Here is a 19,986-nt window from a genome sequence, read left to right as displayed (position 1 = left end):
AATTATTGTTAGTTGTTTTGATTAAAACATGGTTTGACAATGCAATTGATTCCTCAGTTACATTTCGGAGTTCATCTTCGTCTTGTTTATTCTGGCTTATTGTTTAAATAGTCTTTATTACCTTTGTTCTATACCCCATAATTTTATTGTGTTGAATGGAAAGGATGATGAACAAGAACTTTCACCAAAGAAATAAAAATTCAAATGAAACATAACTTTGGCCTTTGTGGTTGAGTCACATTACCTCATGTAGGAAACATGTTTTAGTTAAAAGAATGACTGAAAGTTCAAGAATCTTTTAAACTAAAAGCTACATGTTAGTCCTATTTGGAAGGTAAAATGACCAAGCAATCCTACAAGGGGCCTAAAAGATTTGCGCAACTATTCAACTGGAACTGGTACATACTAATGTATGTGGACCAATTAGCGTTCAAGCCAGAAGAGGTGATGAGTACTTCATTATATGAATGTTTACTCTAGATTTGGACATATCAACCAAGTGCTCCATAAGTCTAAAGCTTTTGGAAATTTCTAAGAGGTTTACGTCTGAGGTAGAAAAGCATGTAAGTGTTCAAATCAAAACACTTTGGTCTGACTAAAGTGTTGGCTACCTGTCTGGTAAGTTCAGGTCTTACCTGATTTAAGAGGGGATAGTTTTCGTAACTGTCAACTCTAAGAACGCGTTAGTTGAATGAAGTTGTAGTATGAAAAAATCAAACATTTCTAGACATGGTGAAGATTATGTTCAGTTATTCATCTTTGCCAATGTTGTTCAAGGGTAGGAAAAGAAAATGTACCTTCTTAACTTGGTTCTGTCAAAGTTTGTTGTAAAGACACCTAAGGAATTATGGAAAGGGTGCAAGCCCAGATCAAACCATATACAGATTTAGGGTGCTACAACACACGTCCTACAACAGCAGTCAAATAAGATGGAATCTTGTATGGAAGAGTGCATATCTTTTGGCTACCCTAAGAGAACGATGGATGATTTCTTATTTAGTCTTATGGACAAGATAATCTAAGTGAACACTCACATAATTTTCTTAAAGGAGGACTAGATGAGAAATTATAAGCTCTTAAGTAAGGTTATTCTTGACGAGATTTATCTCAGATCAAGAATTTCCAGAATCTTTAGAAGCTTCATCCACTATTCCCTTGATTGTTCAAGAGGGGATATATATATATCTCTAGGTGAACAAACAAGAGAATCGTAATTGGAAATTCAACATAATAATATATAAGTGAAACTAGTAGAAATATTAGTATCACATGTGGAGGAACGATATCAAGAATAATTGGACCCTCAAGAAATTGAAGATTCACCATTTTACCCATTCTTTGTTTTATCTATAAAAACACAAGGTCTAGTGCAGTACATTCGTAGTGGGAGAGAACCTTGTACTCTCAAGTTGTCTTCTGTTGAATGACATTGATCCTACTAGTTACGATAATGCACTAGAAAATGTTGTTGATCAAGTATTGCTCAAGCTATGAACAATGAGATGGAATACTTGTATTTCAACTTCGTTCAGTCCCTAGTAAAGGCACCAAGAAGGGGGTAAAATCCACTAGGTGCTTGTGGACATAAAAGGCAAAGAGAGGATGGACAGGAAGGTGAAAACCTTCAAAGCTAGCTTAGAGGCAAATTTTTCCAGACGCCATGCTTGAGTCTATCCAGATTCTCTTAGTTCCTGCTATAAGTCTCAATTATGAGATTTAATTTTGGGAGTTGGATGTCAGGATATCTGCATACAACAACCAAAAGGGTTTATAGCAAATGGGCATAAACACATGGTATGCAAGTTGTGAAAGTCTACTTTATGGACTTAAGCAAGCATCCAGGTATTGGAACATCAGTCTTTAATTAGGTTATCAAAATTTTGATTTTGAGAGAACCTTGATGAATGATGTGTATTTGTATGTAAAGAATCCAATGGAAGACAATAGTTTTTCCTGGAACTTTATGTAGATGATATGTTCCTTATTGAAAAAAACATGGAAGTAATATCAAGCATAAAGAGTTGGCTAAGTTAGTGTTTTGGTATGGAAGTACTGGGGAAGCCAATTATATTCTTGGTTTAAAACTCTTATGAGACCGGCAGAATAAGTTGTTGGCATCACCTCAAACTGCTTACGTTGACAAAACTCTTGCCAAAATTCAACATGAGAATTCTAACAGAAGAATTATAATTCTCAGATGTAGAATTCATCTCCCTAAGGAGTAACAAAAGACTCCTGAGAAGGAAGAATGCATGAGCAGGATATCTTATGCTTGGCAAAGATAGTCTCATGCATATCGTGTTGGGCGTTAAACTAGACATCTGTCACGCAGTGGGAGTAGTGAGAAGGTACCATTCTGGATATAGAGGAACACTAAGATTATTGTTAAGCATGTACTCAAGTATCTTTGGAGAACGAGAGATTATATGCTGGTATATTCTAGTGGGAGTCTTGAAAAGCTGAGTTTTCACAAATTCAGTTATTTCAAGTGGATATTGACTCAAGAAATCAACCTCGAGCTATAAATTTTTCACTAAACTCAGATAGGAATAGAGATGGATCTTGTAGACCTAGTTACTAAGAGTTTGCCTGAACTTGTATTCAAGAGGCATGTTACTTCTTTAGGTCTTAGAAGGATCCCAGACTTGCAATAAGCGAGTGAGAGTTATTGGTTTCATTGTGCTCATGGAGTAAGATAATGAAACAATGAAATTATTTTCTGAATTTCATAAATAAAGTCTTTATTTATTTATTTTGCGCACTATTTACAAACATCAAGGTCTGAATCAAATTGTGGAGTATATGATCATATGGATACGTTCATCGAGGACATGATAATAGGTTCTCACAATTGATGAATAGATTCACAGCTGTTAAATAAAGTTAGACACTTTATTTAAGCTGCAATATTTTATGAAATGATTTTGTCCGAATCATTGAAAAATATTGGTGTGAATTAACATTCACATTGAAATGATCAATGAGAGATTTGATTAAGATTGTTTTTTTCTGTCATAAAGTATCAAATCTCCAGTTAACTATAGTTATGTAATTGCTCTTAATCCTGAGTTTATTATAAATAGGTAATCAAATAGTTTTCATTCTTTGATTTACCAACAAGTGAGGTTCGATCTATTGACGGCCAATAACTCGGTATTTTGGGAGTGAGATTATTTGATTATCGGTATTTATGAGATAAACAACATGAAATTTGTAGGATATGTCCCCTTGATATGTTTCGGTACTTGGATATTAAAGACACTGGCCAGTGCATGTAATCCATTAGAGGAACTATCATAGTCAAGGGAATAAATAATCGATTGAGTTACAGAAAACTTGTCAATCAATTATAGACATTCTACAAAGGGGCGATGCATATTCGTGTTATAAGTGTTATTAATCTTGGAGTTCAAGTTTGGGCTTTTAGTGGAGTAGCACCGAATTAGAAAATCATTCATTGATTATCAAGCCTTGATTAATAACAGATGGTAGATCTCCAGGCTAGCTCAAGAAAATGGAGGAGACAATTTCAGTTGATGACAACTAGTGGGATACATGGACTTGGGCTTTGGGCTCAAGTTTGTACTCAAGAGCAAGTGAGAGATTGTTGATTTTTGCTCTTTCACTAAAGCCCAATAAGGTCTAGAGTGTAAGAAAAGCCCAAGAAACCTAAAGCCCATTCTGCTTAGGGCTAGGGTTTCTTGGAACCCATATATATTCTATACTTATAGTCATCAGCCTCTCAAGTCTTTACTTTGAGGTTGGAGAGGTTGAGGTAATGTCATCTCCCTGAAAGTGAGAGAGTGCCCACACACTTCCCATTTCCCCTTGAGACATAGTCTGGAAGATCTGCCACAGTCCAGCTTCAAGGAGGTTGTTCGTGCTGCGGCGCTGAGGTGAGCAGTTCGTGAATGAAGAGGAATCATACAAGGGAAGATTCTACACGAGATCTGTGCACCAAGAGGTAATTGTGAAACGAAGATGATTCGGTCACTACAAAAAATGATGTAATTTGTGGAGGTTATATTTGCAAATAGTGGAGGTCTTTGACCCCCACAACATATATTTGTGGAGGTTCCCCCAAACCCCAGTATTGCATGCGCCACAACCTATTTTGTGGAGGTTTTGTGTGCAACGACACTATTTGTTGAAGTATTTTTTGAAGGTTCTAAACCCCCACAAATGTTGCAATTTCTGGCATTCTTCAACCTCCACAATATGTTTGATTTTTTGTAGGTTAAAAACCTCCACAAAATGTTGCAATTCCTGGCATTCTTCAACCTCCACAATATTTTTGATTTTTTGTAGGTTAAAAACCTCCACAAAATGTTGCAATTTCTAGCATTCTTCAACCTCCACAATATGTTTAATTTTCTGTAGGTTAAAAACCTCTAGAAAATATTTCACTTCCAGGAAGGTGTAAAATGCCACAATTTATTTAGTAATTTTGGCATTCCTAAATTTTTGCCACAATTTCTGGTGTAAATTGCCTATATTTATATGGTCAGCTTGAATACATCACTTTACGTAGTAAAAGAAGAAGCCAGTAGTTACATAAGAGTGTTACGATATTGTATAATTTTTTTTTCAATCAATCAGGAAAATACATAAAGATATGATCATGAGAACTATAGGTTATGCTTTTTTTCTGGCAAGTCATATATATAACAGGGGTACAACCCAATATGCACCAAATTCTCTTTTGCATTCAAATATAAAGTTGATTCTATGAGTATACCTATAAATGGTACACATTCAAAAAAGATAAAGTTGATAGTAAACAAGAAAGAGAATGAAATTTACAATTATCCAAAACAAAAAACATAAAATAAACCATCTTAAAGCTACAAAATCCACGAGTCTTTAATGATGCATCGATCATTTTACAGAATCTAAAATCATAAGAAAAATATTGAATTCACATAGCTCAAATTAAGAGTAATTACTATCTAATGAAGACCTTCCACGTGTAGGGATAGCTTCTTCACTCCCTTCATCCTGTGAAAAAACCAATTTAAAAAAATGAGGCACTTAAACTTCACTAATAAACTAATAGTAGAGCAACAAAAAAATAAACATATGAAATCATTACCATTGGAGGAGTAGTAGTACCAAACAAAGCATCTAACTCTGGAGGAATTTGTCCTTCCTTCATTTGTATATATGCAAGCATTACTGTCTGTAATGTCTTGACACTCTCCTCAGATGCTGCTAACTTGGTCTTCAACGAAGTAACCTCTTCCCTCAACCGAGAACTTTCAGCTGAATCTGTACTTGAGAAAGTAGAGCCTATCAGATTGAATCGTCTACTTGTGGGTCCAAATGCAATGCTAGGAAGACCACCTAGGCCTAAACCACGTACACGACCAGAGTGCTCTGGTCCAAAAACTTTTGCAATAGCATCATTTGTTGAAATTTCAGTGGAACTGGTGCTCTGGCTTAATTCTTCATATATTTGGTCCTATCCATATAAAAAATTCATGAATCTAACATGTACACAAAGAATAAACAATCAATTTTAAAGTAACAATCCCTTACTTGCAGCCAGCCATTAATAGCATAAAAAAATCTCCAAACTAGGCTGCTGACAGATTAAGGAAAAATCAAATGAATTGGCCCATCTCACTATTCCATGATTATATCTTTATAAACACAGTTTATCAACCAGCCATTAATTATGCAAGTTTTGTGCAATAATTAAAGCTAATTAACTTACTTACCACTATAGCCTTTGCCTTGTCATTCTTGTGAGTTTCAATATATAGCTCGCCTCGACTCACAGGACGTCCGACCTCTACTTCCTATAACATATACAAATCATATAAGTCCAAATGTCAAATTTATAAGATCTAGATATATAAAACACTAGTAATTTACCATCTCATGTCGTCTCCGGGACAAAAGTTTGGAACCCCCGGTGTGTGGGATAGTTTGTTATAGCTTCATGTCATTTCAGTTTTGACACTTTTGATATAGCTTCATGTCATTTCAGTTTTTCTAATCTCAGCATTCTTTTGACACTAGTAATTACAAGCAACCAATATTTAAGAGCACCCATGATCATGCACATTCATCAGTAGAATTATAACTGGGTGAAGTTATTCCAAATATTTAAGAGAACATATAGACCCAAATAAATTGATAATTCTAATAGTTTAAACCAAAGAAAATAGCATCATGTGTCTCAGCTGCAGAAGCATGTATTAAAGAAAGGATCGGTATTACGTGTATCGTGGAAAGAATCGTGCGTATTTGTAAATATTCTGTAAATAATCTACACACAAAACACGCAAGAGACAAAGTTATACATTAGCTACATTGAACTAGCACATCAATTGAACACAAAAAATAACAAATAAAATAATAATTATTAACAATATGTCACTTGGTGTGTTAACAGAACAGAATAAAACTTCAAATCACAATCATAACCTGTCCAAAACCGTAAAAGGCTTGGATCTGATGCTAAATCACAAGCAACCAATATTTAATATGATTACCTTATAACTTGGTTTCAGATGATAGTCTACAAATGACGACCATTGATCTTTAGGAACACCAGCAGGGACTTTTGCAATTAGTTGATCTCTAGGAAGCTTTAACTGCTTAGCTGATTTCCATAACTTTGACTTGCCGTTCCTGAACCTTCTTCCTAAGGTAAGAAGACAATAACGCTTGGCAATTGTTTCTGGAGCCTGAAAATGAAATAGATTGTTTACAAAATAGTATTAATGTTAGTAAAGTAATTAGTCAATGCTTAACAGTAGAAGTTAATAACTAAACAAATTCAAAAATTAGACACAAATTTGGTGTATATACCTTCAAACTATCATAGCATTCATCCTTGTATGGATCAGGTACTTTATCCCATCTTTCGTAATTAATAGGAACATTGTTGCAATCAGTGGCAATACGTCCACATACTTTCGAAAAAAGTGTTGCGACTTCCCCATAGGCTTGCATTTGTGTATCAAATGGCACTATTATGCGTTGACCATCATTCATCTCAAACACACTTGATGTTGTCAATTGAATTTTCTTTTCATTTCCTTCTTCATCTATTAAAATAGATCTAAGTTAGCTTAAATGATAATATAATAATCATAACTTACTTAAAAAATTACCTATAGCTTGCACAGTCCATTTCCTACTGGACTCACGTCCTACATGAGATGGACGATTTGGAAAATGTGGTTCAGTAGGAATTGATGAAGGAACAAAGGTTTGTGGGGACTCTGCTTGCGTACTGGAACTTGATGATACAACATCATTCCTTAAACGTTTTCCTTTAGGAGGCATGACTAAATTGCTTTAGGAAAAATATGAAGGCTTTAGGCTTTGTTACTTCCCTGTTAAAATATTTCAACATTCCATCAATGTAAATGGCTACAGACATAATATATTAATCTAAAACTTAAAGCATTCAGCAACAGACCATTAAGATTACAAAGATGAGAGTTACACTTTAGCATACTCTATGAAATGAGAAATCTAACTACAACAAACATAATATATTAATCTACGAAAAAAGGAAGCATAAAAGTGCATCATCATTAGATAATAGAACAAGACAAGAGTGAGTACAAGTAGACTGAATAAATTTTTTTGCTTTCTTGTTTGCAAGAAAGATAAAAAGAATACCAATGGGCAGTCTAGATAAAAGCATACTAGTATAAATATTGCCTTGTACTCGTCCCTTCTCAGTGTTTTGTGATTACCCAGAAGCTAAAAATGTTGTATTAACCATAAGCACATACATTGAACAATCATGAGTGAATTAAAGAACAAGAGAAAAAGAAAAACAGTAAAACCAAGTTCAAAGATTGCAAATCACCTAGAAGTCTTATTGCTGCTGACAGAGTTCCACCTGTGGCCACCAAGTCGGTACATACTCCAAAGTGAGTTTGATGCCAAAGTGGGTAATTGACCTTCTTTTATTTTTTTCAGTTATTTTAAATTTTTATCTAGAAAAATTGTTTTACCAGAAAAAGAAAAGTAGCATGATTAAATTGCAGATACACCAACTAGAATTTAAAATGGGACGGTGCTGAAACCTCTTTCTGGGTTCACAAGGGTTGATCACAACAAGTTCTCATTCATATAAGAAACATAAGAGACATATAAATCTGGAATTTTCGCATATTCGAATGCATCCTTCATCAATTCCAATATCAATGTCATTGCCTTGTCAGTCACACCACACAAGCACTTTATGTGATACAATCTTAACAAAAAAGACAACTTTGAATACTTTTGACACCCTTCATATAATTCTTGGTTACCATCTCTAACCAAATCATCAATATTTCTCTGTTCTTCATGAGGCATTGGATGTTCGGACACTAATGATTCAAGTGAAGTGGTGGGTTCTGATGCATGCCGTTTGTTGACCCCAAATGCATCATTTATCATGTCTAATATAGGGTTTTCAGTGGCCAACGACCCTTGCATTACTTGACAATCTCTTGATGTCACTGTTTCATACGTTTCACCATGCCAAATCCAAACTTTGTAATTTTTTGGAAATGGCTTGCAAATCAAGTGGTCAAGCACTATATCTCTAGTTTCCCATTTATTGAAGCGACATTTAGCACATGGACACTTTATTGCACCATTCACAGACCGTTTCTCAAATGCAAAATCTAAGAACTTATTTAACCCATGCAAATATTCAACTGAATTTCGTGGCATATCAATCCATGATTTGTCCATTTTTGCCTTGGTGTCAGATAAACCCACGTGAGCCTCTCTGCCACCCCATGTCGAAAGACAAAAACAAAGCCTCAAATATTTTATATTAAGTGGGAAAAAATTTACTTTTTGATATTGTTGCTAAATATTAAGAAAAATACCTAAAGTCAACAAATCATAATAGATTACGTTTACAGAGGCATAAAATGTCTTCAAGTGGAACCCACCATTACAAAAATGCATTAACAACATCACTAGTTCATTTCAGTTATTATTATTTTTTCTTTATTAAATTAAGTTACAAAATTTGGCTTACAATACCAAAAGAAAAGAAAAAAGAATAACATCTGATTTTTTATTTTCTAACTTTAGTTAACATTCTGTACATTAATTAATAAAAATTTTCCATCAAAATAAACAATATGTATATATCCAATTACCTCTCTTTCAAGTTCCTTTTTCTTTTGCCGCCCAGTACTTTTCTTTTTCTCTGCAAACAAAGAAAAATACACGGAAAATTAGTTGTTATAAAAAAAGAGCATACATTTTTAATAGAGGTACTGAGTACAAAAAACATAAAAGTTAATGCACGCCCAAGCTCTCAAATTGTACTAGAATCAGGATGGACCTAATTTAGATTAGTCAACTGAGATTTGGCACTAATAGTCATCGTGTTAATAGCCTCTAATTTGTAACTGTTTTGTCAATGTAATTGTTTCCAATTGATATGATTCAAACTCGGCATATATAAGGCTAGAATTCCATTCCATGAATCCATCGAGTACTAACTAGTTGGTGGAAACTAAAGTAAAGAGTGAGCATCAGTATCACATAAAATTTCATTGTACACTTCCTTTAACCAAGCTGTCCTCTTACTATCAAAGTCTCTTCATACTTTATTCACTCAATTATGCATGGTGGGGCAATGCTTCACACATCAAAGTCTCGAAGTCGTGAGATAATACAAACTTCTAATCAAAATTCTATAGATACTTGCATATACCAATCTTCCACCATCTTTCTTTTTAAATTTTTCATTCACCACTAAAGCAGTATCAATAGGTTTGTAGCCAAAAATGCCAAATTTCTTCAACATATTTTCAGGATATTTCCTTTGACAAAAAAAAATTCCATTTTCATCTTGATAAACCTCAATAACAATAAAATAATGTAATATTCCAAGATCACTCATACCCCTCTCTCGCTAGTCAAGGTTTAATGGGGAGTGAATTTTATTTTTATTCCAAGATCACTCATCTCATATTTTTTCATAATTTCTATTCTAAAATTTTCATTTTCTTAAATTTACTTTCATTGATATTTTAAATTTACTTTCATAATAACTTTTCTGCTTAACTTGCTTCATCAAAAACAAAGATAGAAAAAATTCCTTTTGAGCTAGGCTGCTTGATTAGGCAGGTTCATCAAAAACAGATTAGGCAGGTTCATCAAAAACAAAGATAGAAAAAATTCCTTTTGAGCTAGGCTGCTTGATTAGGCAAGGTGAAACATTCTGTGATAGCATTAACATAGAGAAAAGAACCTTAATTTTTAGATTTCCAAAATAGAAAAGAAGCCAATCTCAATTATTTGACAGTTTAACTACCATATGGTGGGGTTAAAGGCTTAAAGCTTGATGTTAAATTTAACATGTATAGACAATTTAACATGTATAGGCTTAAAGCCAATCTCAATCACAATTTTGCTCCCACATATGACATGAACTCCTTATTCCCCTTTCTATAGACAACCTAACATGTATACCATTTAAGCCATGTCAACAGCAGCTAATTATTATAAAGAAAGAGAAAAAGCAAACTCGAATCACTTCTTGAAACAGAGTCCAACAAAGAATAAAAACATATATCAGAAGAATGAATTCAAATCTAATATACACATACATAGATACACCCTGACATACAAACAGAAAACAAATGTTAGTTAAGTACTATATGGTACAAGGTACATGCAGAGTGTTGTGGTAGATCTCATCTGAACCCTTTCTCAGATCTTTTACTTGAGCAGAGAAAGAAAGAGTCTCTTACCTATAACACAAGGAATTTCCTACTTTTCCTTGTCCCCAAAATTTACTATACTTTCCACATAATTACTACTCTGACGCAAAGATGCTAGCTTTACCACTCAAATCAATTGTCATACCAAGACCACTTCTTGGTCTTAATCAATGGTCCACTCATTATTTATTTATTATTATTTTTTATCTTATCTTATACAAAAATAAGATTCTAGTTTCTTATTTTTGAGGCCCAAAGTTAAGAAACTGGAATCTGAATGTGAGGTGAAAGGAAACAAGGCTAAAGCTTTGGAAGCTGAGCTGTATGCTCTTAAAAAGCAATATGAGGGGTTCCATGTAGAATATCAACGCCTCTTGGCGAATATTTAAGAATTAACCAGACCGGGAAACAGGAAAACACAAACAAAAATAAAGCAGGAAAAAAAATTCAATAAAGCAGAGAAAAAGTTCACCAACCTAATGATGAGAAGCTATGATATGATGAGTTCAAGTAATGACCTGATGATGGTTAATGACTTCAGTTGACCACAATGGCCTCAAGTGGCTTTGAATGCAACAAGCTGAAATGAAGATGAAGATAAGTGTGTCATAACCTATAGTAAAATTAGTTACTTCTATTAGTCACGTACATTTTAAGAATGCAATGCCTTGCTTGGTTTTAATTTCAATCAAAATCACAAATACAAGTAGTAGTGAACTTTAAGAGAAGTAGAATTGCAAACTTTAGAGCTAGCTTTGTAGAGGGGCCAGCAGGAATCCACGACGGGGATCACATAAGTTAGACTAATCACACCAAATTTATTCGATGAAAATCATAATTCATAATTTAATCCTAGTTAAAAAAGTTCAGACAAACAGTCGCTTTATTCTTTTGGGCGTATGGAAGTATGAAGATTTCCAACTCAACACGTCTTTGTACATTATATTCAAAAACTCTTATGACATCACAAATTCATACATCAAAACATTATTTGTCCTTACTTCACATCCTATAACCTCAAATTTCCATTCTTGATCGTAGGGATACTGTCTTTCAGGAAACACTTTCAAGATCTTTACCTACTTCCTCATCAACTTTCTTCTCCAGTTTCCTCGCCTTGCAATCATCAAAGTAAATCACGCACGACACCCATTTCAGAGTATTAACCAAGTGAGGAGCCCAATTTGCAGAAAAATTACATTCCCTCCTTTATAGCATCCAAGGAAGACACGGGACATCCTTAAACAAAGTCCTAAAGCAAAGAAAACAAGCATCAAAAGGAGTCCTCTCTTCTGATTACCTCTGCTGAAGAAATATGAAAGTCTTAATGCCCCAATTCCATATATACCATCCAGAACTGATATTACAATACTCATATTCCAAATTGCACTCCATTCCAAATACATCATCAACAGCTTTGCAAAATATTGACCTTGTAACTTGCCATTGCTCCTTCTCATCATCCCAATCATTTTGCACATATTGACCTTGGGGATTCAAGGTAAAACTTGTGAGTCCCATCCTATATGCCGTGAAATATATATCAACTGTACCATTCCCATCATCTTCAACATGAACACCATTAAGATACGCAGTTACCTTGTTTGGTAACCCTATAAAAACCTGACCATTCCATGGACCACTGCGCCAGTATGGTTGAGTTCCATTCCAAATGAACACTTCAGGAATCTCTAGGCGTTCAACACTAAAAGAAAAGCTTCCAATGGATGGATCAGAAAGGCTTTTCCATGATGTAAGTTCTGCCTTCTCACCTGTTATTTTGTTGCTTGTAATTTTGCTTGGAATGGTGACAAATCACAAATACTAAATTAATTTGTCAAAAGGATGTTCGGTTATCAAAATAGAGCTAGCTTTAGAGAGGGGCCAACAATGCTCACCGACTAGACTGCTTCAGAGATTCCTTTTTGGATAACTGCAAAATGTAGGTGTACTACTACATGCTGAAATCACAGCAAAGAGGGGTGGGACAAATCCTATAACCATAAAACGTTTTTCACCTACTGCCTTTATACTTAATGGAAAAACTGCTACAATCCCATAACCATAAGACACATTAAAGATTCACAAAAAAATCACCAAGATTCCTATTCCAAATATAACTGGCTTTCTGGGAGATGTAAAATAAGTTCACAACTTTTCTATATTAGAAATACGTCATGCACATAAGGAGATATAGCATATTTAGGTAAAATCTAGAAAAAGAAAAATAGATACTTGATTTAGAGATTCAGGTTAAAATGGGACAACAAACACGTTTTCAACACCTTCAACCCCAACGAGAACGTGTCTGACAAAATCTGAAAAAACAAAACAAAATATAAATATAAATTACAAAGAAAAAAAATCCTCAAATGCAAATTTTAAAGAAAAGATCCATGAAGCTCACCATAGCTTGAAATGAGAGCGAAGAAGACAACTACGTTGTTAGTTCCCTCGAAAAAAAGGATGAAGAAAATGGCTTAGTGCAGATTTGGTGATGCATCTTAGGAGATACGCTTAGTCGATGAAGCTCACCACAAATGTCATGAATCGGATCGAGGAAATACGCTGATGAGTTAGAATAAGAAGAAGGGGTTAGAAACTTGTCGCTTAACAAAGTCAGTGTTAGGGTTTGAAGAAAAACGAAAATATCTTTTAACATACATAAAGTTGTAGCGGTCCTAATAACAACAACAAACTATTCAAAAAAATTTAAACGAATTATATAAATTCTAGCGGTCTCACTTTATATAAATTAACAAAAAAAAAAATTGCAAAGCAGCGTTCCCTAAAACAAGCCAGAATTTAAATATTTTGTGGGGGTTTTATTGACCTCCAGTAAATAACCTCCACAAATCACATGATTTTTTGTAGTGGATAAACATATTAATGTACTAGGTCCTAAACCGCTAAACTGGAATAAGCCCTACTAAAGGAAACTGAACTAATTTTAGTATAGAAATGAGTGAAGAATGACAGTTTATTAGTCTATTATAGCACATCTTCGTGTTAAATTAGAACATCCATTTGAGTTATAAGAACGAGAATCCTTCCAAGCACTAAAGTCACGAAACTGTCCTCTCTCTGTCTCTCTCTCTCTCTCTCTTGCAAAGCGTAGAGCTTACTCGTACAAAAGGGGAGGAATGATGCTTTTTGCTAGGTAAGGACCATCACATGCTAACCCAAGGGAAAAGCAAAGCATAAATTGAAAGTGGCAGCATAGTTAAGTTTATACAAATATAAAGATCCAGTTTTCTAATCCCTGAAGCAGAAATTCCGCATAACTCACACTAATCTCTCCACAAACATTCCACATGGGGCACTGCTTCACCAAACAGCACAGCAACAACAGAGTACCAATCAACTATGTCTCTGATTCACCATCCCATCCTTACCATCAATTTCCACAAAGAACCCAACAACAACCTCAGCCTCAACCTCAACCTCAACCTCGTTACCCATATCATGCTCCAAATTCAGACCCATCTCCATCTCAAACTGCATCATCATCGTCATTATTATCCGCTGGTCAACCTATATTAGGCAAACCATACATTGATATTAAGGTTCTTTACACTCTTGAGAAGGAACTTGGAAGGGGTCAATTTGGTATCACTTATCTTTGCATCGAAAAGGCCACAAAACGAAAGTATGCTTGTAAGTCCATTGCAAGGAGAAAGCTAACTAGAAAGAAGGAAATTGAGGATGTTAAGAGGGAAATTATGATCCTTCAGCACCTAACGGGACAACCCAACATCGTTGAGTTCAAGGGTGCTTATGAGGATAAGCAAAATGTGTATTTGGTGATGGAGTTGTGTCAGGGTGGTGAGCTTTTTGATAGGATCATTGCAAAGGGTATTTACTCTGAGGGTGAAGCTGCCTCTATATTCAAACAAATTGTGAATGTGGTTCATGCTTGTCATTTTATGGGGGTGATGCATAGGGACCTTAAGCCCGAGAATTTCTTGCTTGCTAGTAAAGATGAAAAGGCACCCTTGAAAGCCGCAGATTTTGGTTTGTCTGTCTTCATTGAAGAAGGTTAGTTAGGGAGGCATTCTCTTCAATCTATGCCCTCTTGCATTTGCTTCGTTTCTCATCTTTGTTTATGCATTTTGTTCATTTACAACATGATTGTTTGGATTCAATTTCAAATTGTTTCTCTTTTTTCAAGTTTGTTTGATTCCAACTTTAGATTAGACATTGTTCTAAGGAAAATAAAATAAAATTGAGTGAGAATGTTAGATAGCTTCAATATGGGATAACTTAATTAGCATGCCGAAATATTATTGAGTTAAATTAGTTGTTAAAGCTTTGGTACATTCCATCATGGATCAATATGACCAAGTCAATTATTTTTATTATTATTATCAGAACATCGAGTCAACCAAGTAAACGGTTGTCTATATGATAATGACAAGTCAACCGAGTAAACGGTTTCACATTATAAAAAAGAGCAACAGAAGAAAAGCAGGGACAAGAAGCCAAGTCACTGAGTGGGTGTACTCCGTGTTGGATTTGAAACCTACAATTTAGTGGACCATCATAGTGGCTAATAACACACCATTGTATGATTCAAAATTGTTCTAAAAGAAAAGATATCTACATTCGGTATCTGGTTAAAATCTAACTGCCGCAGGTAGAAAATGCTCCCATCAAAGTGGTGGCAACAAAAATGTGCTATTTTTATTAGTTTCTTTTGGCTATGGCATTGGTATAGCAAACTAGCTAATCTTGTTGCCGAAACAAAATATGACCTGAAATTTTATGCACCTGCTTCAACATGCGGAAAGAGTGTTACCCCTGCAGTCATTGCACTACTGCATTCATCAATAATGCACTACTGACTGTGACAATAGTTGTCGTGGAGCTACGGGACTGGGCCATCCCTCTTCAAGTTCATACAAGTTTTTAATTTTGAGTACAATTTCTAGTTTTATAGTCATTTAAATAGACCCTCCAAACTTATAAAATCCTTTAGTTATTAGTATCATTTCTATCTATTTTTTTTTTTTTAACAAATATATAGTCCTAATTAATTTGCAAAGAAAAATATACGTTACAATTTTGTCCCATTGACAAAGATGGACACATCACTCAAAGAAAGTATCTCGTCATGCACGGATATAACATAGGAGTATTAGTTGTTATTATTATTATTATTATTATTATGTGTGTGATTAGAGTCATTGTATAGTACTAAATAATAAGCAATTTTACAGGGAAAATGTATAAAGAAGTTGTTGGAAGTGCATACTACATAGCTCCAGAGGTATTAAAACGGAATTATGGAAAAGAGATAGATGTGTGGAGTGCAGGAGTTATTTTATACATCCTCCTAAGTGGGGGGCCTCCATTTTGGGCTGGTAAGTAGAATGTATGACTCTGTTTCGGTTCACAATGTGGCAAATAAATTTATATCATGATGGGTACACGTTTTAGTTTTATTTTCATTGGTTTAGTCATTAGTGAAATTACCTATCCAACAATTTTTAGAAACCGAGAAAGGCATATTTGAAGCTATTTTGGGAGGTAAGCTCAATCTGGAGAGCGCACCATGGCCTTCTATTTCAGAAGCTGCAAAAGATTTGATAAGGAAAATGTTGACTCTTGATCCCAAGAACCGTATTACAGCTTCTGATGCCCTTGGTAAGTATGTCGTTGCGTTTTCAATTTCACCAACTTACAGTCTCATAATTTTTCAACTATAGTATGGGTTTTATTAATGTTATGTTACATAACATAAGTTTAGTTTCCAACACACACAATAACGGGGAGAAAGAAAGTAAAATGATGAAAGAGAAAGAAAAACATGTGGACCTCACCTCTTTAATGTGTGTGTAGGAAAGTGAAGTTATGCTATGTAAAATAATAAACATAAAACCCTTATAGTATATGAATGTTGTGGTTCCAATTGCAAGGTATGAGACTTGGAGTCCCACATTGGTTGTATGGACAACTAATGTGGGATTTATAAGAGCTTGGTCACTCTCACCCTTTGAGCTAGCTTTTGGGGTGGTGCATCTCAAGGTCTCATCAAATATCCAAACTCTAAAATTAATCACCCCATTTCTCAAATGAAAAAAACATTTGCAGCCACCTATGGAATTGGAAAAGAAAAGAATCCTACGGAATTGTACTTTTTATATCTCAAAATGGGGTTTGGACATGGATGGCAGTTTAAACCCCATTACACAAGGCTCCCCGACTTGTGAGGGTGGGGATGAAGATTAATTATCCAAACTCTAAAATTAATCACCCCATTTCTCAAATGAAAAAAACATTTGCAGCCACCTATGGAATTGGAAAAGAAAAAAATAAGAAAAGAATCCTACGGAATTGTACTTTTGGGGTGGTGCATCTCAAGGTCTCATCAAATATCCAAACTCTAAAATTAATCACCCCATTTCTCAAATGAAAAAAACATTTGCAGCCACCTATGGAATTGGAAAAGAAAAAATAAGAAAAGAATCCTACGGAATTGTACTTTTTATATCTCAAAATGGGGTTTGGACATGGATGGCAGTTTAAACCCCATTACACAAGGCTCCCCGACTTGTGAGGGTGGGGATGAAGATTAATTGTACATAGTCTTACTTTTGTATTTTTGTAAAGAGATTGTTTTCTAAACTAGAAGTAACCTTCTCGTCATAAGGAGCGAACTTCTCCAAGAGTCGCCCTCTGCCGTTTAAACCCAATTAACTAAAATTAATTCATAGATTATTCTTAGTTTAAAGTTATATTCACATTATTCATTTGAACCAGAACACCAATGGATGAAGGAAGGTGGTGAAGCATCTGACAGGCCTTTAGACAATGCTGTTTTAATTAGGCTGAAACAGTTCAGAGCAATGAACAAGATGAAGAAACTTGCTTTAAAGGTACCTCAAAATTTTTGTTTATGCATAAAATTTGAATAATATGTATGTTCAATTCACACATAAAATGTAACTAGTCTTAGGTGTGCTCGGTTGATCAGTTATTGGAAAGTGGGAAGGTAAACATCACAGAATAAAAATCACTTTACATTTGCTTGGTAAACTAAAATATGAGAAAGTAGAAAATAAATACTCTTGACTATCTTTCTTGTAATAGACTTTTATTTTTTTATATGGAAGGTAATAGCAGAAAACCTTTCAGAGGAAGAAATCATAGGCTTGAAACAAATGTTCAACAATATGGATACTGATCGCAGTGGCACAATCACGTATGAAGAACTCAAATCTGGATTGTCCAGATTGGGATCCAAGCTAAGTGAATCTGAAATAAAGCAGCTAATGGATGCTGTAAGTTTAGTCTCATGCAAATTTAGAAAATAAATGTTTCTGTTGTTTCTCTTTATCATGCAAGAATTAATAAATTATGGTGCACACTCTTCTTTCTTCATATGTTTGCTCAGGCTGATGTTGACCAAAGCGGGACTATTGACTATCAGGAATTCATTACTGCCACTATAAACCGACATAAACTTGAGAAGGAAGACATTTTGTTTAAGGCTTTTCAATACTTTGACAAGGATAACAACGGGTGAGTTTGATCCTTACACATATCGTGACCACTTGATAACAGATTGTGATATCATGTAAAATAACAATTTCAATCCAATAACTAATTTGATAGAAGAAGGTACATTAATGTTTTTATATTATATTTCTTTAACTTTCACTGATATGTATCAAAATCACTGAGTGGGAAGTTATTCAGATTTTGAATGCAAGCCAGCATTGGTCCATATAAATTATTTAGTATCATATTTATGTCTATTTTAATTGTGAATTTTCTTAGGTTTTTGTTTAGCTAATGTTCTGTTTTCCTGACTTTGATCAGTTATATAACAAGAGATGAGCTTAGACAAGCTTTGACTAAATATCAAATGGGAGATGAAGCAACAATTGATGAAGTCATCGATGATGTTGACACTGACAAAGTATGTTATAGTTTATTATACTCTATTGGCCTCTTATAAGCGCTTCCCAATCTTCTTTATTCCTGTTATAATTTCATAGTTCTGGTCTTCATGTGAATTGTGTCTATATGCAGGATGGTAACATTAATTACCAGGAGTTTGTAGCTATGATGAGAAAGGGGACCCTGAATAATTATGAAAAAGACAAACCACAATAATTATGAGAAAGGTTTGAGAGTTGTTCTAGAAAAAACTCTTTTCTATCTTCATTTGATGTTCTATTTATAGTGATCAGATAGTGGCAGTTTTGTGATTATTGTAGCTTGTTCCTTTTACTGTTAGATTAAGGAATGCTTCGTCTTTTTGAATTGGATGGTTGAAAATGACTGAGTTGTTCTTGCTTTTCTTTCTCTTGTATCTGATTCTGATTTTGTGAGAACTATTATCCACTTCTTTCCCTGCCTTGATGTCATGATTGCCATGTTAATGGGTATCTTTTCTTACTTTTCTTTTTCTTTTTTCACTTTCTCACATTCACGCTCACTTATTTACTAAAACCAAAATTTATTGCATTTTCACTAATATTTACTATATTTTTTAAAGTGGGAACATTAAAAGCAGCGTTCCATCAATCGGAACGCTACATATGGGGCTGGAACGCAACCCCATCAATGTGTTTGCGCGTATAGCCATGAAATCATGAGTTGATTGGTTAATGTTTATCAGCCAAGAGAATCTAGTATGGACTTCCATTGTAGGGATCTATCCGATGGAGCTTAGCTCTTAGGAGTTCCATATGGGCATTTACTTGAGGTACAACTCATTTAGTGGACCTAGTATACTAGGTACACGAAGAGCATTGATGCTTGAGTAGATTCTATTGCCAAAATAATATGCATGGGCTTCCCTTTGGGGATTCATCTTAAGAGGTCCAACTCTTAAAAGTTGTATGTGGACAACACTTAGTGACGACTCATCATGTGGTCCTACTGTACTGGGTGCACGGATCAATCAATTCTAGATTGTCTCATTGTTTGATGTTATATTATGCCATGCATTCTAACCTTTCATGCGGACAAGTGAACTTAAAGATGGAGGAATCTTTATCGACCCTTAGTTTGCTGAGATTATATCTCACCCCGTTTGGGAGAATATATTTTAGGTCTTCAGGGAGGAGGAGTTGAACTTCAAGGGGAAAGAAGCATGTATAACTCTCACGACGATTGTTTATACCTGATGTGTTTATTTTTTGAGCATATGTATTTGGAGTGCCACGTTGAGAAACTTGCAATCTATGATAAAGCTGTGTATATAGCATATACATTTAGATTCAAGTTCATGAGCTATGGGTTGTAATTCCAGTGTTTGAGTAATATG

General features: G+C 34.6%; 3 protein-coding genes across 11 annotated transcripts; 1 reads left to right on the top strand and 2 right to left on the bottom strand.

Moving 5' to 3' along the window:
- Positions 1 to 4,761: 4,761 nt before the first annotated feature.
- Positions 4,762 to 13,381, bottom strand: LOC133295349 (uncharacterized). Of its 7 annotated transcripts, XM_061494174.1 has the most exons (12): positions 13,114 to 13,380; positions 12,942 to 13,024; positions 12,605 to 12,700; positions 11,786 to 12,478; positions 11,225 to 11,286; positions 9,132 to 9,181; positions 7,125 to 7,349; positions 6,820 to 7,058; positions 6,501 to 6,695; positions 5,721 to 5,801; positions 5,093 to 5,461; positions 4,763 to 4,998 (listed from the first exon to the last, which is right to left on the bottom strand). In XM_061494174.1, exons 7-12 carry the CDS (start codon positions 7,297 to 7,299, stop codon positions 4,933 to 4,935), a joined length of 1,125 nt encoding a protein of 374 aa, XP_061350158.1. In that variant the 5' UTR covers positions 7,300 to 7,349; positions 9,132 to 9,181; positions 11,225 to 11,286; positions 11,786 to 12,478; positions 12,605 to 12,700; positions 12,942 to 13,024; positions 13,114 to 13,380; the 3' UTR covers positions 4,763 to 4,932. The 7 variants fall into 7 exon arrangements, with proteins under 7 accessions (XP_061350157.1, XP_061350155.1, XP_061350158.1 ...); XM_061494173.1 differs by lacking the exons at positions 11,786 to 12,478; positions 12,605 to 12,700 and adding an exon at positions 7,835 to 7,867 and having other exon boundaries at positions 4,762 to 4,998; positions 11,183 to 11,286; positions 13,114 to 13,381; XM_061494171.1 differs by lacking the exons at positions 11,786 to 12,478; positions 12,605 to 12,700 and adding an exon at positions 7,835 to 7,867 and having other exon boundaries at positions 4,762 to 4,998; positions 13,114 to 13,381.
- On the bottom strand, positions 7,876 to 9,122 carry LOC133295350 (uncharacterized). Its single transcript, XM_061494177.1, has one exon. It carries the CDS (start codon positions 8,710 to 8,712, stop codon positions 8,080 to 8,082), a length of 633 nt encoding a protein of 210 aa, XP_061350161.1. The 5' UTR covers positions 8,713 to 9,122; the 3' UTR covers positions 7,876 to 8,079.
- Positions 13,382 to 13,843: 462 nt separating the features above from the next.
- LOC133295348 (calcium-dependent protein kinase 29-like) lies at positions 13,844 to 19,129 on the top strand. 3 transcript variants are annotated; one of them, XM_061494166.1, is made up of 8 exons: positions 13,844 to 14,744; positions 15,926 to 16,069; positions 16,200 to 16,352; positions 17,469 to 17,584; positions 17,822 to 17,999; positions 18,044 to 18,230; positions 18,531 to 18,630; positions 18,744 to 19,129. In XM_061494166.1, the coding sequence occupies exons 1-8, from the start codon at positions 14,021 to 14,023 to the stop codon at positions 18,825 to 18,827; spliced, it is 1,686 nt and encodes a 561-aa protein (XP_061350150.1). In that variant the 5' UTR covers positions 13,844 to 14,020; the 3' UTR covers positions 18,828 to 19,129. The 3 variants fall into 3 exon arrangements, with proteins under 3 accessions (XP_061350150.1, XP_061350151.1, XP_061350152.1); XM_061494167.1 differs by having other exon boundaries at positions 17,822 to 17,989; positions 18,103 to 18,230; positions 18,744 to 19,125; XM_061494168.1 differs by lacking the exon at positions 16,200 to 16,352 and having other exon boundaries at positions 17,822 to 17,989; positions 18,103 to 18,230; positions 18,744 to 19,126.
- The last annotated feature ends 857 nt before the right edge of the window (positions 19,130 to 19,986 follow it).

This window comes from Gastrolobium bilobum, unplaced genomic scaffold (genome assembly GCF_033153095.1).
Source record: "Gastrolobium bilobum isolate Gb01-03AN ecotype WA unplaced genomic scaffold, APGP_CSIRO_Gbil_v1 utg33857, whole genome shotgun sequence".
In the NCBI taxonomy this organism is placed as follows: domain Eukaryota; kingdom Viridiplantae; phylum Streptophyta; class Magnoliopsida; order Fabales; family Fabaceae; genus Gastrolobium; species Gastrolobium bilobum.
This window is presented reverse-complemented; position numbering and strand designations above follow the sequence as displayed.